The sequence below is a fragment of the Battus philenor genome, unplaced genomic scaffold (assembly GCF_028537555.1).
Source record: "Battus philenor isolate CCGP_79_NKW_IND1 unplaced genomic scaffold, ilBatPhil1.0.hap1 SCAF_10, whole genome shotgun sequence".
NCBI lineage: Eukaryota > Metazoa > Arthropoda > Insecta > Lepidoptera > Papilionidae > Battus > Battus philenor.
This window is the reverse complement of record NW_027181662.1, coordinates 14,379,174-14,407,099: the sequence shown is the minus strand read 5'-3', so window position 1 is coordinate 14,407,099 and position 27,926 is coordinate 14,379,174. Positions and strand designations below refer to the sequence as shown.

General features: G+C 35.4%; 1 protein-coding gene across 1 annotated transcript; it reads right to left on the bottom strand.

The window, feature by feature from the left end:
• Positions 1-8,656: 8,656 nt before the first annotated feature.
• On the bottom strand, positions 8,657-27,259 carry Pxt (Peroxinectin-like). Its single transcript, XM_068766225.1, has 15 exons — positions 27,100-27,259; positions 26,142-26,312; positions 23,432-23,601; positions 21,200-21,338; positions 19,427-19,573; positions 19,015-19,188; positions 17,476-17,672; positions 16,825-17,011; positions 15,916-16,113; positions 15,337-15,481; positions 13,950-14,109; positions 12,585-12,743; positions 11,507-11,711; positions 9,932-10,046; positions 8,657-8,933 (listed from the first exon to the last, which is right to left on the bottom strand). The coding sequence occupies exons 1-15, from the start codon at positions 27,206-27,208 to the stop codon at positions 8,864-8,866; spliced, it is 2,346 nt and encodes a 781-aa protein (XP_068622326.1). The 5' UTR covers positions 27,209-27,259; the 3' UTR covers positions 8,657-8,863.
• Between the last annotated feature and the right edge of the window lie 667 nt (positions 27,260-27,926).

The following is a 27,926-nucleotide window of genomic DNA, read 5'->3' as shown; positions in this document are numbered from 1 at the left end:
TTTTTGATACCCATATTGTGGTGGCTGTGGAAAAATATGTACCTAGTCCGCCATATTGGAACGGCGTCCATCTTGAATTTTAAATTTTGACATAATCATTGTGTTTTACTAGTGTAGCCCTTTTATTTGATACCCATATTGAGGGTAATAAGGAAAAATATGTAATCCGCCATTTTGTGTCGGCGGCCATCTTAGATTTATAATGTTATTGATTTTATTATATTGTATTGTCATCTAAATTAAATGTGTGTACCAAATTTCAGATCAATCTGACAACGGGAAGGTGCTTAAATTTCAATTTCTAATTTTGACCCAAATAAATAAACAAATAAATTCCGTACGGGTCGAACTAAACAAAACCGTTTAAAAACATATTGCCTTATAAATGGTATTAGGCGCAGGGACATAAATTAAAATAATTTGTGTTGGGTTAATTTAAATAGAATAATATGGTTAGCCACTGTCAGGGCCGCCTAAAACCTTTTCATATTTTTTTATACTTTTTATATTTGACAGTATGTGTCGCTAAGCGTATTAGGTTTCGGTTGAAGTTGATGCTGTTAGCCCGGAGACTTTTACAGCTTCATCGGAACTGAGTTCACGGAGCGGAAGGGTCCGTGAACTTAAAAATAATACAGAAACTGGACAAACGCATTCCAGTTGTACGATGACGTTCACACGTAGTAAACCGCTCTACCTGAGTAGAGCTGTGTGGTGTTGATGTTGTGTATGCGGCTTGGAACGGCAGCGTGGACCACAGGCGAGCCAAGGATGGATCCGGATCCAACCTCCATTCGTCCACGCTGTTAGCGGTTAGGGAGCGGGCGGCCTTAATAACGGGTGATGTGTTGTGGTGAGTAGTGTTCTGTTCTATTGTAAATGAGATGATGTCCTGTGCGGAGTATCGCAGTTGCAGTGATCGCTGGTGCTGTGCTGTGTTGTGTGGTGCGTATGCAGTTGGCTATGCGTCCCACGTGTGCTTTTGTTTTGGGTCAATCTATTGTTACGCGTCAATTTACTCTCACCTACTTTTGTGATTAAATTTAAATTACCACCATCATTTGATTTATTTGATCCGTTTATACAGTCCACACGCTTGCCAGCAAATACACTTCTCTTTATAAACATTTCTCTTTTAAAATTGAATTTAAATCTCTCCAGTAGCAAATCTGAAATTGATTGTGGTATGTCATTATACATGTATGTACTATAAATGATTTATTTAACTTTTTAACACGAAACCTATGAGTATAGAACATATTTTTATACCTTGGTTTAGCACCGTATCTATCACTGTTTTTTAAATTTAATTTTGGATGTTTTTCGGACAAACAAAATGTTATTAAAGATATAGATATATTTCCCTAAAACCCTTATACAGAATATTAGGTAATTTGTACTAATAATACTACATATATTACTACTTTATACTAAATTCGGTTAAAATATTGTTATGTGTGTTTTATTCACGGAGCACGGAGTTTCTCCGAGTACCTTCACTGGCTTAAGATCAGAGAGGATCCCTCGTGCTTCTGTAAACCGGGCGTGGACCAGACCGTGATCCACCTATTAGCCCATTGTCCCGCATTCAGAGGACTCCGGGTCGACTCCGAATACCGATTAGGCATGAAGATCTGCGAGGAGTAAATAGCCTCATTAATAAAGGAGAACCAAAAAAAAAGAATATTCCTTGAACTTTGCAGGAAAATTGCAGAAAAAGCAACCAGTAGAAATAAAAGTTAAAAATAAGAATAAGTGTGAACAATAAAATTAAAATGAAATGTATATACAACCAAATGTATAAAATAAAGAAATGTAAAACTGAGGAATGAAGTGAGGAATGCATGATATCGTGATATGAAAGAGAAAGGCAGAATAAATGTGGAAAGAATGATTAAATACGAAATATTATAAGAAGAATGCAAGAAGGGCGCAAAAAAAGTAATTTAAAAAAATGAAATGAAATAGAACAACCTTGTCCTTTCCAAAGATAGGGGCTCGACTGGCACCCAATAGCGGAGACCATATATGAAAAATCATTGTTAAGTTAAAGATCAAGGGGTCATCGTCATTTTTAATGCTAATAAACTCTTCTATCCCTAGGAAAGCATGAAATAGACACTAGTAAATGAAGTAAGAGAAAACCGCAACGGAATACTTAGACTAAAAATCTGTTGGAACATTCCAAGGACTCGATAAATGGAACACGTGCACGTCAATCCTGTTCGGACGTGTTTGCGTTTCAATAAAAGTGATTAGTAGAAAATTACGGAGGGCTTTTACCGATGTTACCAACCTACCGAATGTCACGTGATCGGATCGATTGAATGCCATCGCTTGATATAGTATTTCACTAAATAAAACCTTAAAAAAGTACTTTTTTGCATTATTTCCTTCTGTTTTTCTTTTAGATAAATTTACAATGGAGCAGTGGTGAACCAGCAGTAAAGGTCTTAAAGTTGCGAACGTAGGTCATGGATTCGATTCTCGAAATACAATGTTATATAATCCATACATTGCCATTAATTGATGTGATGACATACGGATCTGAGACGTGGTCACTTACGACGGCCCTCATATTATTTAATGGAATCAGGCGTTACCTTGCGGAAGTCCATCCTAAGTAAGAAAAAGACCAATATTTAGCCACTTCCGCACATGCAGTGGTAGTGCAGATTAGTGCCAAACACAAACTCTGTGCTTGGCACAAATCGGTGTAAAAAACTCCTGATGATGCCCCGTGGAGGGGTAAATCACGTGTTGAGTGATTTGACGGTGGCAGTTGTGTAATTCGCATTGCTTACCGCATACGCATTTATCAGCGGGCTGGCGGGCGGTGCACCTTGTTGCACGACTACCACTGCATGTGCGGAAGTGGCTAAATATTGGTCTTTTTCTTACCTTATATTATTATTTGTCATAACAATTAATTGTTAAAAATTGTTAATGTTTATTTTTATGGAGCTCTAAGCTCCAACCAACAACAGTTTTTAATTTAACCTTACAAACATCACTATTTCACTTATTTATATCACTAACTGTGCCGGCGATTTCGTCCTCATGAAATTTAACAAAAATGTATATTTTATTTAAGACGATTTACATTTAGAAGTCTATCGAGACAGCTGTTTAATTATAAGATCAGGGCTAAATTTGATAGTTTTTCTTATTGTAAATTCTTTACTTTATCTAAGAATACTACCCTGGACTTTCGCGTGGAATTTAAAAAAAAATACTTAGTTACGTTTTTTTTTTCGTTTATGAATTTTTCTAAAATAACCTTTCAACCTGCCAGTATAAGTCCCTTTAAAATCGGTTCAGTAATTTCAGAAATTTTACAGGAACAAACCGAAAGATACACAGATAAAATTTTTTTGCCACATGTATGTTTTGTATTGTAAAAGCGGTTATTTTAATATTAAACACAGACACCCCATTTTTATTTTTTCTCTAAAAAATTGCACTTACCTACGTCTTCTGTACCATAAAAATTGTATTGATACCAGCAGCATTACCCCATATATACCCGTAGGATATAACACTGCAAAACAACTGAAATAAAAAACCGCCAACACCTGTCGATTTTGATGGAATTTTTGATTGCGTACATCCAGTAAATGACATGGTTCAATAAATCAAAAACATTGACACATTAATAGCACCGAAAAAATGGTATATGAACAAACCTCATTATATTAAAAATTAGTAAAAAGTACCATAAACCGGTTCCGATTTTCAATAATACCTACTAAACATTTACTTGGATAAAGTATTCTCAACGGTTTCCCATAGCATTTTTAAATTCAAACTATAATAACATACATACTTTGTAATGTAAAAGGATGTCGGAATTTGACATGTTTTGATTACGCAATAGCGCAAATCGATCCTGATTTTCAACAGCACCTAAAAACGTCTGTCACTTGGAAAAAGAATAGTCAACGGTTCCGTATAGTATCTTAATATCTAAACAATAATAATATGAATATTTTATTAAGAAAAAAGGTGTCGAGATTTGACATGTTTTAATTACGCAGTTATCGATCATGATTTTCAATAGCACCTGAAAAACATCTGTTACTTGTGGAAAGAATGATCAACAGTTCCCTATAGTATCATAAAATCTAAAATGTAATTGTGTACGTATTTTGTAATGTAAAAGGGTGTCGAAATGTGACATGTTTTGATTACGCGGTATCGCAAATCGATCCTGATTTTCAATAGCACCTAAAAACGTCTGTTACTTGGAAAAAGTATAGTCAACGGTTCCGTATAGTATCTTAATATCTAAACAATAATAATATGAATATTTTATTAAGTAAAAAGGTGTCGAGATTTGACATGTTTTAATTACGCAGTAATCGATCATGATTTTCAATAGCACCTGAAAAACATCTGTTACTTGTGGAAAGAATGATCAACAGTTCCCTATAGTATCATAAAATCTAAAATGTAATAGTGTACGTATTTTGTAATGTATAAAAAGGTGTCGAAATTTGGCTTGTTTTGATTACGCAGGAGCGCAAATCGATCCCGTTTTTCATTACCACTTACAAAACTTCTTTTACTCGGAGAGTGAAATATCAATAGCCTCGTTTAGTATTTTAAAATCTGAACTATAATAATATATATGTTTTGTGATGTAAAAGGGTGTTGAAATTTTTGTTTTGACACTCTTTTATATTACAAAATCATTATGTCCAAGAAGATACGAATTTTACAAGGGCTATCTGTTGCCTTATCTATATAAATTAAATGTCGTTTAAATTTGATGTATATCTTCTATTATCGCTCAATATAATTGTGATATCTCTACCTCATCTACCCCACAATTAACCAATGCATCTCGGTTTATTTTTCCATCGTAACTATTAATGGATGACAAGTATTTTAAGTCAACAGTAATTTTAAATTTAATGATATCTAAATCGAATGCAAGTCCATTTGATCCTAAAACAAAAAGAAAACATTCGAAGATGCACTATACTATTGTAGTTGGTATTATTTTGTTGCACCAAATATTGTCTTTGAACAGCGCTATATAATAGACCAGGGGTGGCCAAGTTCTTTGATAGTGCAAGCCATTTTTCGAAATTTGAAAATTTTGTTTACGCACTTAACCCTTTTCTAAATAATATAGAAGTATAATAGAAGTAGAAGATATAAGTAGAGATACATCAGATTAAAAAAAATAGTGGCATCAATTTTGAACGCAAAGTAATCATTTGTATGTAATTTCTTAATTTTCGAACGCTTGTTCAGTTTTTTCTCTTGGCATCCTTGGGTCTTAACCCTTAATTAGGCGCATTAAGAAAATCACTCAATTAGGCGCATGGGGTCTTAAATGACCCCAAAAAAACATTGGGAAAGGAGTATCAAAAAGGAATAAAATTTAATGGATTTCTATAGTAATTAATAAAGTTCTTTAATATACTTAACTTTAAGAAACAAATACTTACTATGACATTAAAAATATTAAAAAAAAAAACTAAAACAGTAAACCTCTCTTTAAACTAATTTTTTTGGCATAGCCGAGATCAACTTAAGAAATAAAGTTTGTTCAGCCTCATCAGCGGAATCTTCTGTTCTGCATCCGACGCAGTAAATGCTTGAGTGTTGCTGACAAATAAATTTATGACACTTGAAACATTTTGTTGGCACTTTTTTGGCGTCCTTTCTAGGACATGATGAACAGCGCCCGCGCTTAGCTGTCGATTGATAAACCGCCTTGTTCACATTATAAACTTCATGGAACCGTTTTTTTGTTGTCGCTGGTACAGCACGTAGTTGTATGCGACGTTTTTGGTGATCTCCCACAAGTGCCGCAGCTATTTTCTTCAAGAAAATCCGTCTTGAATATGTCAAAGTCTTCTCAATATTAGCTTTGTGTATGACAAATGCCAGATATGTTTATACTCCAGGTAAATATAAAATAATATTTTGTGCTCGAGTCCTTACTGCGTTCGATGGTGGTACTTTACACCATTTCACTTTCGGGCCATTTCTCTGAGTATGTCGAGATAAAAATTAATTATCTTCCGTCTTCCGATGTCTTGGATATGTTCAGACTCCTCAATTTCGCTTTCTGAATTATGAGCACTATCAATGACAGCATCGTTTAAAGTTTCGTCCTGCGAATCCGAAGCAGCAACATCTTGCTCTTCATCAAGCACTTCATCTAGCCATTGCAATACTTGTTTGTCGTTAGACATTTCAATTCAAAAAAAAAAGCATAGAAAAAACTCAAAAATACATAAAGAAATCATACCGTATCAAAATACACACATACAAAGATAAATAGTAAACAATATACTAATATAAACACAAAAAAATCACAAAAGTAAAAACTTACCTTCGCCAAAAAATGTAACGTAACTGGGCGCATGGGGTCAGCTCTCTAAAGGACAGCGATGCATACGCACGCGTTAATGTTCTGGATGTGACTAATTCGCGTACCCCGGGGGGAGTGAGGAAGCTAGAAAGAGCGTTAGCACGCTCTGAAGACTGTAAACCATAATTTTTTGAATTTCTAGTGGCCCTGACCCCATGCGCCTAATTAAGGGTTAAAAGTCAAGTGGTATGAATATTAATGTAATATTAAAAAAAATCTGCCAAGTTAAGGGAAAAGTTAACTGCAAAAGAATGTTATTTTACAAAGATAATAATTATTGAAATTATTTAAACAAAAGTACAAGAAATGCGTATTAAAGCTAGATATAGTAGCACACGTATATGACAGCACTATTAATATTATTTAAGATGCCGTTTAGTTAATTATGATCGGTGTTAGGATTTCGCTAATTTTATGGTGGAACAATAAAAATAATTATTAACACCAGTAATTTGTTTCGATAACCCAGGAGGTGAGATAGGTAATATAAATTTATACATTAAAATAATTCGACAATTAATGGCCACCACAAATAATGGTTTAAAGAGCTACATGTGGATTGCGAGCCGCAGTTTGGCTACCCCTGCAATAGACCTTTTTAACTAATTAAAGTAAACGGTCGATCATCAATCTTTCTGTTAATTCTTTTAAACGCCTAATAGTATTGTAGATTACACCAAATAAATACATTTAAAAAAACTTTTAAGTTAAACGGTTTTTTGATACCCATATTGTGGTGGTTGTGAAAAAATATGTACCTAGTCCGCCATATTGGAACGGCGTCCATCTTGAATTTTAATATTTGACATAATCATCGTGTTTTACTAGTGTAGCCCTTTCATTTGAGACCCATATTGAGGGGGTTAAGGAAAAATATGTAATCCGCCATTTTATATCGGCGGCCATCTTAGATTTATAATGTTATTGATTTTATTATATTGTATTGTCATCTAAATTTAATGTGTGTACCAAATTTCAGATCAATCTGACAACGGGAAGGTGCTTAAATTTCAATTTCTAATTTTGACCCAAACCAATAAATTCCGTACGGATCGAACTAAATAAAACCGTTTAATATATCCGCTTTCGTCAAATCTTAAATGTTACGTTATTTTTATTGTAAAAGCATGCCTGAAACAATACTGATATTAGCACATTTTGAGCGGGCACTTTGCCGCTAGAGTATTGAAACACGCTTTATGTATCTTTTCAATGTATTTTTATCTGATTTTATTGTAAAAACATAACAAAAACCCATTATATCTAACGTTCTTTACTTTAATTTTTTTTTCTGAGGATAAAACAGTAAACCTTACAAATGTTTTTCACGATTTATTTCATTTCAATCCAAAAACACAATTCTAAAATTAGTTACATGTACTTAATAATAAAAAATACAAACTACACTTAAAGTATCATACGTTTACAAGAGCCAATTCACATATGTTAAAACTAACAAGTGCTAATGCATTATTTTAATTATACAACCTTTGTCTACATAACAGACAGGAGTCGTTATCTTAAATCGAACCTTATAATTAAGTGAATAAAACGAAAGTCGTACCGCTACGCCGCGCTTATCTAAAGGATGTATATTTAGCCAAGTAAAAAGAGTACATTCAGAACAACTGTTCCACACAATTCATATACCGTACTTATATAGTACAAAAAACACAAAAAGATACTTTATTCTATTCGTAATACAGATCTTAATCGCTTGTCATATCATGCAAACAAACATTACATCGAGAAAACCAACAGTATACCTAACAATTAAATGTTTTAAATCAAAAAGTAATCAATTATATAATAATTACATTGGAAATTATTAGTTGCAAAGTTATTTTTAAATAAATTCCAGGCGTTTTTTATGTTTAACTCATTGTTTTAATTAATTTCATTTTAAAATTGCGGAGTTAATATCTGAGAAATGTATGAAAGTTCTATTATTCCTTCTACCACTACCATCGCGCTATCTCCCGATTCTAGGATTTTTTATAGAAGAAAAAAACATCGAATCAGGTACTGGAGCAAATCCAACAATAATGAAAATATGCAGAACAGATAATCGAGGAGTGTGAATTGAAAATGGAATTCCGGAAATTTCATTAGATATAGTCTGTGGTGGATATGATCTGTTGCAAAGAATCGCCAATATTGCAAACTAGAATTTAAATCGAAATTAAAATGATGTAGACGATGAATGAACCTAAAAATTTGTAACAAAGGCTATTCTTTACAAGTGTTTCGGATGATAGATTATTCAAGTGATAGTAAAAGCAAAAGATATAGCATAAATTCATTGTTGTACACCATACGATAATACCACACCATTACATAAATTATTGTGATAGAAAAAATAATATTACAATCCTATTTAACACTATTTATTTCTGTTAAGGGTTCAATATGTACTACTGTAGTTTCTGATACCATGTAACGTTTGATATGTTCACCTTACATCTCTTAAAATTACATTTTTCTAAATTTATTTAAATCTATCGCTGGTATTAGTGAACTATCGCATGATACGGGTCTGTTCCTGGAAATAGAAAAATTAAAACTTACTTTAGAATAATATTGTTACTAATCACGAGTTACAGAAACCTCTAAGTAAGAAAAGGACCAATATTTAGCCACTTCCGCACATGCAGGGACAAAGTGTCTGACAGTCGACTCTGTGTTTGGCACTAATCGGTGTAACATAACTCCTGAAGATGCCCTGTGGAGGGGTGAAACACGTGATTTGACGGTGGCAGTTGTGTAATTCGCATTGTTTGCCGCATACAATGCGTATCAGCGGGCTATGCACTTTGTTGCACGACTACCACTGCATGTGCGTAAGTGGCTAAATATTGGTCCTTTTCTTACTTAGGATGGACCTCCGCAAGGTAACGCCTGATTCCATTAAATATTAACATGCGTGACCTTGAAGTTATTTATAATATTTTTTTTGTACGATTCTCGGAAATTCTAACCGAGTACTATCTCTAACTAACTAGAACCTTATCCGTAGTATAAATAGGTGTACTCCCAATGTCATCACTTCAGTGTTGTTTTATTTAGTTATAAGATCTACGATCAGTGATACAAAGTGACTATTTGGTAAGTTATTTGAACAGTAATTTCTTGAGCGATTTGGAAGCGTAGTTTGGACTAGACGAAAGTATACTTTGTGTTAAAATAGGGTGACTATCTGATTTGTGAATAAAAGACTCCTTGTGAACCAGTGGTGTTTCGTCCAGAATACGTAACAATATGAAGGATTATTAAACGTTTTATTATATTTATTTCTCTACTATTACACTAAGAATAGTTTAAAAATAGCTACAAAAAACCACGTCTGAGTTTACTGTGGGCAATTATCGTATCAGGGTACGTTCACAATCCTCATTCTTCAATATCGTAGGAGAGTTCAATCTTACTTAAATTTTATATTAAATTGAGTTCTTGTGTTATTCTTAAGTAGTACACACGTAGTTATTGTAAATGATCCTGTCTAGATAGAAATATAAAATTAAAACTTTATATAAGACTTACCCCGGTAAATCAGATCTTAAAAATGCGTTTGGAGACTGCGTGGAGAACTCTTCGCCGTCCCTGTTGTCGCATAGCAGACGGGCGAATTTAATTTTCTTAATCTCCGCTAACTGGCCTGATGAAATAGTAATTAATTCGAAAAAGATTTATCTTTGATTATTTATCCTTTAATTATTATTTTTTCTGAGAACAGTTGCGATTCAAGTCAGTTTGAAATTTTAATTGAAATTATATGTATATATATATATATATATACACATATACATATAAATATATATATATATGTATGTATGTATGTATATGTATATATATATGTGTTTGTATGTCCTCTACTGTTTTTATACAATAGTTGTCTGGAAGAATTTGCTTCGTGTGATCTCGTGTGATTGCCTCATTATGCAACGCATATATTTTCTAGCGTGTGCTATAAAGATTTCTAAATTAAAATAATAACTTAATCTATAAATATAGATAACTGTTATTTAAGCAACCGTAAATATTTGTAGGGTTTGTAAAAGGTTCTACTTCGAGTGTATAACTTAAACTTGCTATTTAGAATTTGACGGGACATCGTGGCGACTTCTATTTAGTGATATCTTGAGAATAAATATTTTATAACATAGAAAATATATATAAAAATGCAGTACTAAATGAATTTTATGTAAGTAATTATCGATTGTAATACACGATAAACAAATATAAAGTTGTTATCATTATTTCAACCGTGGATAGTCTGATGCCGAACGTGACCCTCCCTCCCCTCTCCTTCGGATCGCTAAGAAGCAATTTACATCCAGCTTCGTCGTTGACTTTAACATAATGGTCTGTTTGTCCATCTTTATGTAGCATGTAATTTTATATACATCAAAACAATTATGTATAACAAATTAAAAAATATATTTAATTGTGTTGCATTAATTGTAATAGTAGTATGTGGATGGACGTCCCCCGCAGTGGTTGGCGGTGGCAGTTGTGTGATTCGCATTGTTTGCCGCATACGCATATATCAGCGGGCTGGCGGGCGGTGCACTTTGTTGCACGACTACCACTGCATGTGCGGAAGTGGCTAAATATTGGTCCTTTTCTTACTTAGGTTGGACTTCCGCAAGGTAACGCCTGATTCCATTAAATGAACAAGGTAATGTTTGTTATGCATAGTAATAAACACAAAAATACTGTCTTATTAAAATTATGAAAGATAAAAACTTTCGTTGTATTTGAGATTATATTAGATAGTGTTTCTGCTAGCAAACAGTTTAACATCATCATAATCATTTCAGTCGTAAGACGCCCACTGTTGGACATAGGCGTGCATAGATTTTAAATAACACCCGCTACAAGCGACGACATTAACAAAGTAAATTTCGTTGGTAAGACGTCGACTGCGCTTGCGCAAGGACTTGCAGACATTCGTATACCATATTTATTTTTATTAGATTAAATATATGTCTAGTTTACAGTAATAATTGTAAGCAATGAAGATTTGCAGATTCTAATCACGAGAATGTTGTGATAACAATAAAGATTAATTTACTAAACTAAAAGAAAAATATAGGAACATATAAAATTGCTTACTTAGTGTAAATGCTCCCGGATTGACGTTGGGTCCGTACTCGTAGAAGTAACGATCCCCCTTCTTGAGCCTCGAGAACTGATCAGCGATGATATGGGCGAACGTCACTCCGACCACGCCGCCTTCAACTGGCGCTTCCAGCAAACCACCGATCCAGAGGTCCACATCCTCAGGACTTTGGTAAACGGACGATAGCCGCTGGGCAGCCTTGGATTTAAAGACAAATTGTTACTTAAGAATCTTTTATCTTATCATCATCAGCTTTGCCATAGACATTCACCGCTTGCATAGATTTTTGCAAGAATCGGCTTAAAGCGGCCTATATCTAGTCGACTTCCAGCGACAATAACAAGGAAGTAAGAATATAGGTCCTAAACTGGACTTGCCTTTAGTCTCCATTCCAGAATCTTCAAACTCCGACAACCATAGTAAATATTTATTAAGATCACAGTTATAAGATTTCTACTACATTTAGGCGTTACTTTGCGGAAGTCCATCCTAATTAAGAAAGAGACTAATATATAGCTATTCCCGCTATGCAGAATTTTAGCGTACGTGTAAGTTATATGCGATTTTACGTAGTACACTCAAATCACTCTACTACGTAAAAATCGCATATAAAAAAATCGCTCACGTGATCGGTCACTTGACTTTGAGTGTTAGTGGGGAGGTAGCATATAAATGGCAGAGCGGAGAAAGACGGAGCTCACTTGGTGTTTGGCACTGGTGGATCCTCAGGAGACGTTACCTGAGGATGCCCCATGGAGGGGTGAAACACGTTTAGAGTGAATTAACGGTGGTAGTTGTGTTTCGCATTGTTTACCGCACGTGCATTTATCAGCGGACTGGCGAGCGGTGCACGACTACTGCATAGCGGAAGTAGCTATATGTTAGTCCCATTTTTAATTATAAGATATTTGTTTAGTTAAATTTTAGAAATATTTTGTAAGACAATTATGAGGTAATACGTTCAAAAGCAAATGCTTTTTTCTATAAAGGAGTCATACGAACAGAAATTTACAAATTAAATTTACTTTGCAATATTAATTTTCCTTAAAAGGATTATAAATAGAGACATACGATGGGACTGTACTGTTTGAAGTCGACGAAAGGCTCAAGACCGCAAAGCCTTCTGTAGTGGTTGTAGGAGCGCACGCCGTAATCTCTACCCCGCTGAATGTTGATAGCTCCCAGGTCTAAGCCATAAGGATTCACGCCGCGGAACATATATCTAGACAGCTGCAAGCACAGAAATGTAATTTGACTAAGATAATAGTAAATATACCTTTAACATATTTTATGCTTATCTCTCGGTACAGTATAGCGCCGGTGTTTGCAACAAGTGCGTGATCTTTCGCGTGGTTACTGGTGTAACATCGTAGACTTACAAAAACAAATGTTGTCATTCTTCTATATATGCATATATGCAAGTGAGACTTCGTAATGCTTGTACAATAAATTTGCATAGAATTTTAAAATGATTCTGAATGATTTTCGATTCCTACCTGATTGTAATGAAATTAATCAAAGTCCACTCGGATCCGAAATAATGTCTATTTAAAATAATAATACCTTATCTTTACATATTTCGAAAGCACCAAATGTATTAATGCAACGTGAAACTAATTTTAATACATGTACCGTAGTATGCTTTTCAATAAAGCCAACACAGCATGCACATATACGTTACAGAATAAATTTGATTATAATTGTTTTTTCTTTAAGTAAAACGCTGGATTGAATATTGTCAGAAAATCGTCGTCATTATTCCAGGAGTAGGATGCCCACTGCTGTACATAAGCCTCTCCAGTAGATTTCTAATGAGAGCGATTGGAAGCGGCCTTCAACATCATCCGTCTACGCTCCGCTTGTCGGACAACGGTCTACTCCGTTTTTCTTATTCGATGATCAAATATTATTAAATCAATTTTGATCAATACGTACTTTATTTTCAACCGATTTATAGCAGTTCCATATGTGTGAATCTTTATACCTATTTCTATATCAATACATAAATAAAGCAAAGTATATTAAAATATTCAAGTTTTTTTGGGAATCTTGAAATTCACCGGTTTTTTGGTCAGTCTAGAAGTCCTCTTTACATTAACTAAACTTGAGATTTACTTGATATTCTCTGTTCTGGCCATCACAATTTTTATTTCACCGGGATAATAGTTCACCAGGATCTTAAGTTTCTAACCTGAATGGTCTACGGGGATATAGGCTACAACGTGACGAGGGAGAAAGGAGGAGAATGAAACAAAAACTGAAACGTTGACTACGAGATGGCGGAACGGAGTTGTAGATACCTCCCTTCGTCTTGCCTTGCTGCTTCTCCAAGGTATAGTAAATCAGTTTCGGTACCACCATAGCTATATTTTCCCGAAAATTGATCTATTTATTCCAATCATAAGTGACATTTTTCTTTTTAAATAGTTTACTTACGCCTTCTGTCATAAATGGGTCGGCAGACTGCATCGGTTGTAACGACATACCGACGAGAAGTCTATCCAGGAAAGGCATTAATCGCAACCTTGATGGTTGGAACATGAGTTCCGGTATCGATATCTTTTCGTATATTTCATCTCCTTTTGGAAGTGGGATCCTGAAATTAAAAGATCTTTAGTCATTTACTTTAGATCAGGACTTCTTAAACTTTTGTCATTCACGACTCCATTTATGATTGCGAGTTTCTTGACGACCCCATACAAATATAAAAGAAAAATAAATTAATATTTTTTGATGATTTACTTATAAAGTAGCAATATACTATATACACATGAAAATATATAGTTTTAGAATTCGTTTTGTAACATACAAAAATATAAAATTAAAAATCGCACAGAATGTTATAAAATTTAATTTATAATAATTTCAAAAATAAAAGTGGATTCTGACCAACTTAATTCGCTCGAATATATTTAACTAGTAGTAAATTGGTATATATAAATATTTGACATTAAAATCTCCCGACCCCAGAATTTAGCTTCCGACCCCATTTGGGGTCGCGACCCATAGTTTAAGAAGCCCTGCTTTAGATGGTAACTTGACTATTTGTGATAGGAGGTGACTAAGGAGTCAAAGTTCAATAAATTTTAGCACAGTAGTTATTTTGGCACAGTACTAAGTGCAGCTGCGAGGTCAATAGGACTTCCGGCGGTCTCTCCAAAGGTACTGACGACCTCTGGTTTTAGTAAGTAGAAAACCCACATAACCTTATCCTCCCCCCAGGAAGTAGAATATCTTGTATCTATCTAGAAGATTTTAACCAATACCAAAAAAACGTAAGTATAGGAATCTGTTCGGTAATGTTAACGGTTTTGCATTGCAAAGAGATTTCCTTAAACCTGATATACGGGTCTTCGGCCACGAATACCGTATTACCCTTAAATCATGATGATTCCGGAATAATTAATTATAGGATTAATTAGAATTTACACTTCTAATGATAAAGATAAAATATAAAATTCGTTTATTTAACCTTGGAACTTTTAACAGAACTTCTATTGGTCGCCAACTTATTATCTATATTTTTTAACCATTTTTTTTTTACTCTATTCTATTTGGACTGAGCTCACTCTGTGTTTGGCACTAATCGGTGTACAGAGCTCCTGAAGATGCCCCGTGGAGGGGTGAACACGTGTTGAGTGATTTAGCGGTGGTAGTTGTGTAATTCGCATTGTTTGCCGCATGCGCATTTATCAGCGGGCTAGCGACCGGTGCGCATTGTTGCGCGACTACCACTGCATGTGCGCAAGTGGCTAAATATTGGTCGTTTTCTTACTTAGGTGTTATAGTTGTGGAGAAGAAGCAGGAAGAAATTTAAACTTACATAATATTCCCATCCACAATGGAATGACCGAAGCGCATCGCAGCAGCAGAGAATTCGGCAGTCATCGATGGATTGACCCGAGGATCGTAGCCCGATGCGTATCCTATCGTTGGACTGAGGTGAAACAAACTGATGATATGAGGACCTGGATTTAAGATAAATAAAAATAATTACCCATTTATTATAACATTTAATAATTTTATAAATACAGCTCCAGATAGATAAGATAATGTAAACATTTGTTACGCACCACAATAAGACAAATATAATTTTACATACAATTCAATCCTTTAAATACCGTAATGCTGAAAACTAAAGTCTTTCATCAGTAATATTGCCGGTGATGGATTACGGATCTGAAACGTGGTTGCATCGGTGAGCCTTATAGGAAGATATATAAGTAAGGTCAGATTTGAAATCAGAATATATGGAAGAACGAATCTCACCGACTTGTTTGCCGCATGCGCATCTATCAGCGGGCTGACGGGCGGTGCACTTTATTGCACGACTACTGCTGCATAGCGGAAGTAGCTATATAATAAATATTTTGTAAACGATTGTCGTTACATTTTAACTTACCTAGTAACAAAGGCAGCCATTCGTTATAAATGATGTGCTGGAACTCGGCCTGCAGTATTCTTCTGGCCTCATAGAACACAACTTCTTCCGTCCAATTTGGATGGAATCGACTAAGAATCTTCGCCACGCGGTTATGTTCTCTCGTCCAAATAGTGTGAAGAGCCGTGAGGGATACGATTTGGTTGGCATGGTTGTCTCCTGTTTCAGTGAAATAAAAAAAAACTATCAATCATATTTAATGGAATCAGAAGACTAATATTTAGCCACTTCCAAACATGCATTTATCAGCGGGCTGGCGGGCGGTGCACTTTGTTGCACGACTACCACTGCATGTGCGGAAGTGACTAAATATTGGTTCTTTTCTTACTTAGGATGGACTTTCGCAAGGTAACGCCTGATTCCAATAAATCGTTAAGAAAAGTCAATGTGATTATATTGTCTTATCAAACTGTACTCTTCTGTCATTCTTCTCTTGACACACACAAAAGATGCACTGATTGATCCAAGGTTGTAATGACGAATGTACAAATTCTTATAAAGCCTATTGGGAAAACCCTCCACTAGATGGACAGACAACATAGTTGAGGTAGTGGAAAGTCGCTAGATGCGGGTAGAGTAGGACAGTTAATCATGGCGATTTTCCAATCCTTATGCCTGGCAGTGGACGTCCATCGGCTGAAAAAAGAAGAAGTGACATAGTCCAGTAGAATGACAAGTTAAAATTGCAGTAGGCAAGTTACTTCGCGCGCTAGAAATGGCTACTGTGGCTTTAAGGTTCTAGAGTGGAAATAAAGGAGCGGCATGTTCAGGATAGTACGTCAACCCAAGAGATGAACAGACAATCTTGTCAAAATCTTTGAAAAATTCTAGATGTAAAACATTTTTGGCTGAAATCGTGATGATCATCACCTGAATCAAAACACGGGGCGCCTTCGGCCTCGCTTAAACATTCCTTCCTGTCTGTGATCGGGGGTAGATCTCTGCCGTAATCATTGAAGACCTTGAGGAGTCCACCCGCTGCTCTCATGGAAGCCATCTTCTCTGGTGTACTGCCATACAGTTGTGACAAATCCGTATAATGGGTAACACCGTTCATCTGAAATCAAGTTATTTAAGCGTGAATTACGATACAACGAGCAGTGAAAACCCAAATCCATATACCGTTTAGAACAGGGGTGAGAAACCTTTTTTACCAACTGACAAATTTAAATTTTAAAATTGTTTGAGTCGCACCAAAAGCACTATTTGTAATAAACGTTAGTTTTAGTTGTTATGAAATTAGGCGTTATTTTGCGGAAGTCCATCCTAAGTAAGAAAAGGACCAATATTTAGCCACTTCTGCACATGTAGTGGTAGTCGTGCAATAAAGGGCACCGCCCGCCAGCACGCTGATAAATGCGCATGCGGCAAACAATGCGAATTACACAACTGCCACCGTTAAATCACTCAACACGTATTTTACCCCTCCACGGGGCATCTTCAGAAGTTATGTTACACCGATTAGTGTCAAACACAGTGTTTTTATTAGTGCTATTCAATTGTAATGTATAAACAGCCAACCTGCTTCGCATATCCAACTGAGCAGTCGCTTGCCGGTGCGAGCTGTGTCCTCACGAAGTTCAAGCAGCGCTGCCTGAAGCGCTCGTAAAACGGGTCTTCAGGATCTATCTCAATAGGGGCGCAGGCCCAATGCCTCAAATGTTCAGGAAGTAGATCCGTACCGTCAGCAGAACAACACGAAATCGGGCTATTGTCTCCTGAAATCAAAATCACCAATGTGAAAATTTTCATGTACCTTCAAAAATACGAGCGCAATTTTATTTAATTTATTTTATTAAATATATCCATGAAAAGTACAATATTTTATACAGGTAAATAGTAGTAAAAAGAAAAATATTTACAACAATATAAATGTGGTAAGTTAGATGTGACAAATTTTTTAACAGATATGTGTACTTAAGAATAGGTAAGTTGTGGAAATTCCTTTATAACTAAATTAGCTTGTTAAACAAAATTAAATAATTCTATTCTACACACAAAACATTTATAAAAAGAAATAGTTATTATATATATATATAAAAAGAAATAGTTATAATATATATATATATATATATAAATATATATATATATATATATATTATCCGTCATGTAATATTGTATACGTATTTTAACTTCAATAAATCGGATACTTATTGTTATTAGCTGCCTTGTAAAGAAGGTTTTAGGTCACTCAGGCAAGAAAACTTTTTGTTAGCAATGCTGTTGCATGTTAAGTAATGGCTATTTATTCGTGTTAGTCGCATTTACAACGCGCTACAGTAGCAATGCCTATGTACTACTGTATCAGAACAGAGTTTACTGAACCACATTTAAATCGCGGTAGCATCACGTTTGAATCGCGGTAGCATTACATTTAAATCGCGGTAGCATCACGTTTGAATCGCGGTAGCATTACATTTGAATCGCGTTTGCATTGCGTTTGAATCGCGGTAGCATTACATTTGAATCGCGTTTTCATCGCAGCTGCATCGAAGGCACAGCTACCGACTATATCGATGCAGAGATCGCTACGAAAAGTCGCCGTGGGCGGAGACTTCGTATCCGCGGAACTTGCAAATGCCATTTGGGCACTAGTGACATTTCGGCAAACAAAAAAAGAAGTCCTTACAAACTTACTTTAAAAAGTTATTGGCCAGTCGAAATTAAATTGTACAATAAGTATATATTTTATTTAATTTTTTCTTACACTATACAATTCAATTACATCTTCATTTATTGCTTTTATGCTTTTTTGGTATACGACATGTTTTGTATGATTTCAACACCTTTTTTTGATTAACATCTAATACATATATATGTATATATTATTTGACTATATAGTCAAATAATATTTTATCTTGTAAGTGACAGGTACTTTGAATTCCCGCGAGAATTTTTATTGCATAGTAACATAGCATTTATTTTACTAAATTCTACGGAATTTTTTAATTTATTTTCTCTGTCTTAAGAGATGAGGGTATCCAAAAAATAAGAGAATAAGTAATACGATAACATTACACATACTTATTTTGTGTCCCTATTATGATCATAAAAACTTACCCATAGTGAACACCACCCCAGCGCTGATATCGTGGGCAATGAATTGACCGAATTGCATAAACATCATATTATGTGTTTTACTCGGATTACTTGCGTCCAGTAGAAGCATGTGGGTCACGGTTCTGGGACTGGGCAAAGGAAGACCCACCGTTGAAGTTCTCATTTCCCAAACACCTGTGAACAGGCGACGCAACTTGACAATACATATGTAATATACAGGTGATTTAAAATTGGTAGTACGTCATACACTAGGCTATAGACTTTACTAGATTGTCATAAGTTTTACTTCACTAAACTTTAAGAAACTATTAATGTACAGATCTTCAAGATACGAGCATACAATAATTTTTAAAGGCAAGACATTCGTCACTTCACAGCCACAATAATATATGTATAAAAATAATTATCATACCATCACTGTAATCTGGAGGTAATAGCCTTTCGAAGGCTGTATTAGTGGCGCCCCAGGTGGGATTCTGAAAGTTGTTGCACTCTCCACCCGGGGCTCGATACCGGTTGGCGGTTATTGGACACGAAGGTAGTATCGGACAAAACGGTCCTGAAAAGCAGATAATTCAATAAACTACTGAAAGATATAAAATATTAGTACAAAAAAAAGTATTATTATAAGTAAAATTAATGCAGCTATTTTTCTTAAATTAAATGCAAATACATCGATTAAATAAAACAGACTTCGATAAGTCAATAACTTTTGATAATACGAAGTCTATCAGGATGGTGATTCATCACCATTATATCACCCAAATGACGTTCTTTGCAAGACATAAGGCCTCCCTCAAATATACAGGGTGGCCCATAAGTCCTTTGATATGAAAAAAAATTATTAAAATAAAACTAATTACATTATGAATTAAATTTTTATTTACAGAAAAGGTTAAAAAACGGGAATTATTTTTTGAAAATAACATCTTCTAAATGTAATCCGTTGCGATCACGGCACTCTTGCAAACGACGTCTAAAATTGTCGATGACTGCGCGGCACGTCACTGCTGTAATGCTTGTCATTTCTCTGCGGATGTTTTCTTTTAGGGCCTCAATTGACCGCGGGTTTGTATCGTGTACTTTAGCCTTAAGGTAGCCCCACAAAAAAAAATCCATCGGGGTCAGATCTGGCCTACGTGGAGGCCAGGAAATGTCTCCTCTCTTAGAGATCACTTTGCCAGGAAAAAGTTGACGGATAACGGGCATTGCAGTGTTAGAGGTGTGAGAAGTGGCCCTATCCTGTTGAAACCACGTCCTGGCATTAAAGCCTGAAAAGTTTTGCAATTCTGGTATGAAAAACTCTTCGATAATAGCCACATATCGCTCCGACGTAACAGTAACTGCGCGCCCTCTGCCATTCTCAAAGAAGTAAGGCCCTAGGATACCATGGGCTGACATAGCGACCCAAACAGTCACTTTCGGACTATGTAAGGCCTTCTGATGCTTGAGTTTTGGATTGATGGGGCTCCAATAGCGGCAATTTTGTTTACTAACATGCCCGTTAAGATGGAAATGAGCCTCGTCAGAGAACATTATGTTATTGAAGGAAGTAAACCGATTCAACATTTCATTCGCATAATTTTGTCTTTGAATACCGTCAGCTTCCTTTAATTCTTGAACCAACTGAATTTTGTAAGGGTGCATATGTAAATCTTTCTTCAAAATCCGTTGCAACGATGTCCTGGATACGTTCAATGCTCTGGCGCGCTTACGAGTTGACTGTGTCGGATTTTCGCGAATAGACTGTGTCACTGTGTCTATGTTTTGTTCCGTACGTGACGTCCTTGGGCCACCCAACCGCGGTTTATCTAACGTCGAACCGGTCTCCTCGAACTTAGCAACCCAGTTCTTAATCGTTTGAAGAGTTGGAGTGCCGTCAAAGTTGTGTAAACCTTTGTGTTCTCGAAATTTACGCCGCGCAACGGTTGCCGAATTGTCGTTTTTATAAAACTCGCGCACACAAAACGCACGGTCTGCTCCGGTAAAACGCTCCATCGCGATTAAATTCCCAGAAACCAAAGTTACTCCCTCCACTTCCCCTGCACCGCTCACGCGCACCCTGTTCGTTTTATTCAAATTTTACTTTTCAAAGGACTTATGGGCCACCCTGTATTACTGTTATATAATTGTAACCTCTTTTTACTTTTTTGAACAAATTTTTAATAAGATTTATATGGAATACCATCTTTATGATCGGTGAGTCCTAAAGCAAGGTCATCTTCAGATATAGCTTGACGCGACTTCAGCTCCTGAACCGCAAATAAGTTGATTAGCCCTCCGTGACCCAATTTCTGTGCCCGTTCGTCGTAAGAAACTGTTGACTAGAACATACAATAACAATTCAGCATTAACTTTCTTATTAAATGGAAATATAAAAAGGAATTTATATATAAGTCATTATTTATGGCAAAGTTATTACAAAGGTTTGGCAATTGTAATAATTTACGATGCACGGACGAGACTCAAGATACGATAGAAATGATCATCGATGTAGCGAATACGGCAACCATCGCACAGATACAGGCGGAAGAAGAGGCTGTTGTACAACCACAGGAACTCTATGAATGTAGCGTATGCCCTAAAGCAGTGATTCCCAAAGCGGTCTATATCGACCCCTAGAGGTCTATGACAACCTGCAAGGGGTCTACGTCGGCGAAAAAAAATTTGGGGGTCTATGAAATGAAAATGGGGGTCCACGATAGTGGATCTCAACACATACACTGATAGTACCTATGTACTTACATCATACTATCTTATAATATCAAAACATTTACATTATTTATTAAAGTACCTATGAAGTAAAAATAATATTTTATATGTTTATAAAATTGTGTAAGTTGTAGGATGTTGGTATTCGCTTTGTGGTCGCAATACATTTTGAACTTGTAAAAACCTGAGAATTGCAGTCTCCAATCTCGTCATACCCAGTGGAAAGGGGGTTCAGCGCTGTTAGCCAAGGAGATTTAAGATTAACCCTTACAAAATTGACGCGAAATGTTGATAATTTATTATTAAAGCATCAGGTTCATCCTTCTCACTAAAAATATTGACTTATTGCTTATGTTATTTTATTTACAGTTTTTTTATGTTTATTTAATGTTACGTATATTTTACATAACACATACAAAATTTTATTTTGAGTAGTTTTAATTTAAGTTCAATTAATAAATGTATAAATTAACACACTTTAAGTTTTTAACACTAAACTTCACTACAGTTAGAAATTTACAGGAAATCAATGTCAGGTAAGTAGGGGGTCTACCCAACACGGAAAAACATGGCAAGGGGTCTACGACACAAAAAAGTTTGGGAAACTCTGCTCTAAAGAAAGTATACGCACGACCTATATTCATCCAAGGAGCTGGTACACTCCCTGTGTAGACTTCCTTACTCTTGGGAGAATATCCCGAAACAGAGGAACACCCTGTATGTAACTCACACCCAAGTCGATAGAGAAGTTCTCATTTGCCAAGGCTACGGTACTGAGGCAGGTTCAAAAACTTTCACAATCAACGAAGCTCAGGTACTAGAGAGCAAGGCGGTCATCGCTGACCGTCAAATAACAGACACCATCAGGCTGTATAACAGTGTTCATCATGCGGTGGTAGCAATATCACGTCACACACGTGCGTGTATTGCACGGACGAGACTCAAGATGCGATCGCAAGGTTCATCGATGTGGCGAATACGGTAACCGCCGCACAGACTGGCGTTCAACCTGAGGATGCCCATATGGAGTAGGGATGAGGAAGTCGTTGCACTAAACGTAATTTCAAAAACTGGACAGTAAACAGACTTAGTAAACACATGCAAAGACATGAGCAAAACTAAATTCGGAAATATTAACCGTAAATGTTAAAATAAAGGCATGGACGCTAATGTCTGTGATCGAGATACAGATGGGTCGATTTGTGGCGACTTTCTCGCAGACTTATACGCTACTTGAAGACAAATAACCTGATGGAAATATCGATTTTCTTGTGAATTTACGTAGCCTACGTTACGTCATTTTAACAAAGGAGAAGATAATATTCCATAGATCATTAATTTGAAAACTGCAATCACATTTCAACAAAAGCTATACAAAGACAAATAAATAAAGTAATGTAGCGTGTATATTAAGTTGCATAAAAAAATAATTTATAAAGAAAATAAATGACCCTTTCCTTAAGACAGGGGTCCGAGAGACCCCTAACGGGGCCATAAAAAATCTACTATGTAACATTTTATTGTTAATATCCTCGCAAAAAGCTGGAAGTAGGCAGCTTCCACCCATTCCTACTTGGTTTCTTTCTGGAAGGCCCATATCTAGCAGCGGATGTTCTATTTTTGAAATGATCATTATAATATAGTACCCTTCATAACCATAATAAATTCAAAACAATCTTAAGTAAAAATGAGCTTTATCACTAACCAAATAGTGTCCATAACCCGGTGCTGCGGCATTAAGGACGGAGAGGTTTCCTTTCAACAAGCGATCGGCTGCAGTGAGCCATTGTGCTACTCTCTCACGCGCTGATTTGTGAACTGACTTCGAGTCTTCTGTGCTGATCGACGCGACGCGCGCCTTTCGATCTGTTTCCGCTGCAAAACAACATACACAGTCGTGTAACAAAGTGTTTACACAAGTTACACAAAGCTTCTCTATTCGACACTAGATGGCGCTAGTTGTATTTACATGACTTTTATGGCCCCCGCTATTGGGGGCCTCTCGTACCCCTAACTTATTGGGATCGGGGACTTTATTATTCAATAATTTTTTCATTATTTTCTTTAATAATCACTCTATTTCATGCATCACAATATCTTCCATTCTTTACTTACGTCCTTCAATTTACATAGTTCTATCGATTATTCATAAGAATATATTTTTGGATCTAGCTTGTAATGCTGCTCTAATACGATTTACAGCTTCCACGGGTATGGGACACACGAAGGTGGGAGATACTTAGAGAGTAAAACCTATTTTAAGGTAGCGCAGCTTGAAGGCTTCGATAGGAACCATGTTCACTGACTTCCTCTTTCGACACTTAGGTAAACCTCTTAATAAGATCACGCAAAAGAATTTAAAAGTACATACATACTTTTTTACTCGTATATACATTATGAATTTCCCAATATAGTGATATAACATACAATATATTCAGTGGACTGCTTATTGCATATATTACTCATCCATTCTCACGTCGTCAATAATAGCTATATTAATTAAAATACTCTTTTGGTTTTCGTTGAACCCAATTACTACTTATTATAATTTAGTTAAAAACATCACTAAAAATCACACGTACAGACGAGTGCGAATACCAAAATATTACTATATACATATAATATTTATTGAATGTAAACAAAAGCTTTCTTCTTATATTACTAAAAAAAAATTATTGATTAATCCGGTCTACTTACAATTGTTACAATTTACAATAACAATTTGAATCATACATATTAATTCAGAATAATTTGCACAGCTAATTATAAACAAACACATAATGAAAACAGTACAAACACAAAATTAATAATAATATGTAAACAGATAATATAAATATGAATATAAGTAAAACTTAGCAGAAGTATACCACGATATTAAATTCCAGTGGAATACTAGAGAGCAGTGGTAGGTAGTTGCAATCGTATATCGGGTTTGATTCCCGGAATAAAAATTTATGTAAGGAAAGGACCAATATTTAGCCACTTCCGCACACGCAGTGGCAGTCGTGCAACAAAGTGCACCGCCCGCCAGCCCGCTGATAAATGCGTATGCGGCGAACAATGCGAATCACACAACCGCCACCGCCAAATTACTCAACACGTGTTTCACCCCTCCACGGGACATCTTCAGGAGTTATGTAACACCGATTAGTGCCAAACACAGAGTCCATTAAATATATAAAATTTTATATAATTCACGTATTTTGTATTAATTATATTCGATTGCCACTGCTCACAAACTACTTTCTATAAGGTCGGCAGCAGCGTCCTCTGCGTACCATAATACCACACTGCGATCGCCAACCCGCCTGCCGAGCGTGGTGATTGGTATATCCCATTTATAGATATCTTTGGGGTAGACCTATATGTTGCAGTATGCCTCCATAGGCTGAAACAGCGACGACTAAAGATTATAACGTGTTTCAATTAGATCAGTGATTCCCAAAGTGATCTATATCGACCCCTAGGGGTCTATGACAACCTGCAAGGGGTCTACGTCAGCGAAAAAAAATTTTTGGAATCCATGAAATGAAAATGGTGGTCCACGATAGTAGATCTCAACACATACACTGATAGTACCTATTTACTTACATCATACTATCTTATAATATCAAAACATTTAAATTATTTATAAAAGTACCTATGAAGTAAATAATTTATTATATATGTTTATAAAATTGTGTAAGTTGTAGGATAAGAAAGGACCAATATCTAGCCACCTCCGCACATGCAGTGGTTGTCGTGCATGAAAGTGCACCGCCCGCCAGCCCGCTCGTAAATGCGCATGCGACAGACAATGCAAACTACACAACCGCCACCGTAAATTCACTCAACACGTGTTTCACCCCTCCACGGGGCATCTTCAAGAGTTGTTACACAGATTAGTGCTAAACACCGAGTCACTACCACGACAACCACTGCATGTGCGGAGGTGGCTAGATATTGGTCCTTTCTTATTTAGGATGGACTTCCGCAATGTAACGCCTGAATCCATTAAATAGTTGTAGGATGTTGGTATTCGCTTTGTAGTCGCAATACATTTTGAACTTGTAAACGTACGTATATTTTACATAACAGATACAAAATTTTATTTTGAATAGTTTTAATTTAAATTCAATTAATAAATGTATAAATAAATATGTGTTTTTACTTTAAGTTTTTAACACTAAACTTCACTACAGTTAGAAATTTACAGGAAATCAATATCAGATAAGTAGAAGGTCTACCCAACACGGAAAAACATGACAAGGGGTGTACGACACAAAAAAGTTTGGGGAACTCTGAATTAGATACATAGTTTCAAATATTACATCAGATACGTTGTAAAGTATCGTTATTTTAGTTGCATAGATTTTATATGTAACAGATATGTTCCATATTTAAAATATATATGGATAAAAAAAATATAAACATACCGGCGTGAAGTTGGCCAGTGTAGCAGCAAACTCCGATTTCGTCGGACACCTCCAAGTGGCACTGTGGGTTATCAGCTCCAGGTCTTACGTGCGCTGGACACTGGATCTTAGGTACACAGTATCCTTGTCTTGGACACACATCACATGGTGGCACCGTGCTGTGTGCGTACCCTGAATGATGTTGTTATTAGTAGAGAAAAAACATTCTATTGGAAATACACGAAGGAGGAGTCTATGTAAAGTAAAGAGACATTGTTATTGAACTATAAGGTTGAAGGACTAATTTGTTGATATCTACATTCAGGTCGAATTAGCACACATCAGTAAAATCAACGATAGACATTTAGTGATTGTGGTAATTTAAAAATTGGCCCCCCTTTTCCAATAGTAAATAAACACTTTTACTTTCAAATTCCGTTTAAAATGTAACCTATTGTTATCACTGGTTCATATCAATTTATTATTTGGTTCACTACTCGGAAAATACACCGATATTATTAGTGATTTAATTATACTATATAAAAAAACTCGTTAAGCGAATTGAGAAATAATAAAAAATTTAATACTTAATTTTTAAGTTACGTATTTTTAAGTTTTTCTTCTAGATTTCTACCCAAATCAAATTTAACAACAGCTAGATAAAACAGAGAATATATCAAATTGAGGTACCGTCATAAACTGTGTTTAATTTATAACGATCACTCGAAACACAGCTAAAGAAATGCAGCGCATCATTAATAAGGTACATTATATCACAATCCTTTACGACGCACATATGAAGAAATCATATTGTAAAATTTTAATCTGTAATTTTAAGTAAACTGTGTTTTAATACTATAAATATATAGTTAATTTTATGAAATTGATACGTAAATCTTTTTATTATTTCCTCTATTCTGTTAGAAAAATTTAAGGGTCAAAATATTTAATCTAAGTATTTTGAATTATTGAAACTTACCGATTTTTTCATGGTATGCTTGCACGCGAATATGACCCAGAGCCTTCAATAAAGGGCAGACAGTACAGACATACAAGAATGTACTCAGCACTGACTTTAACGTGAACATATTGTATGTATATGTTCACATTATACGGAGCGTGATAACTGTAACCTTGCGGTTAACGAAATGAACGATTCTATGAAATGTTGGTCAGAGGTTTAATAAATAGAGGGTAGAAGAATATATTTGAATATTCGAAAAATAAAATTAACATGAAGCTAGGTGCTCCAAAAGCGCGGTACAACGGTTTAAGATAGACAGCGATCTAATTTGAACTTTATTTTTTAACCAATAGATGCTAGATTATAATATTCTGGCATCGTCAGTATTTACATACATAAAAACCAAATAACTAAACAACTAATAACTAAACAAAAATTATTTTATTATTTAAGGTTATGACATGTTAATTACAATCGCTACAGATTAAAAATCAATTGACTTATAATTATTTATAATAAAAAAAATTACAAATAAAATGCTAACTAATCTGTCAATTTTGAAGTGTGAATTGGACGTTCCGGCGCTTTGAATATATGAAATCGAGTTGCAAAGTTCGTTGACGCTACGCAAAAGGTACTTTATATCATACCTATGTAACATATTTCGTAACGAAATCTATAAGCCTGAACCAAAACATTTTTCGTAATAGTTCTGACAATGACTCACAGATGGCGCTGACTACATGTGAATAATATTTATAATCTATATTAAGTATTTTTTTAGACATTTTATTTACTTAATAATTATAAACAAATGCAATAAGTGTAGGATTTTTAAATAA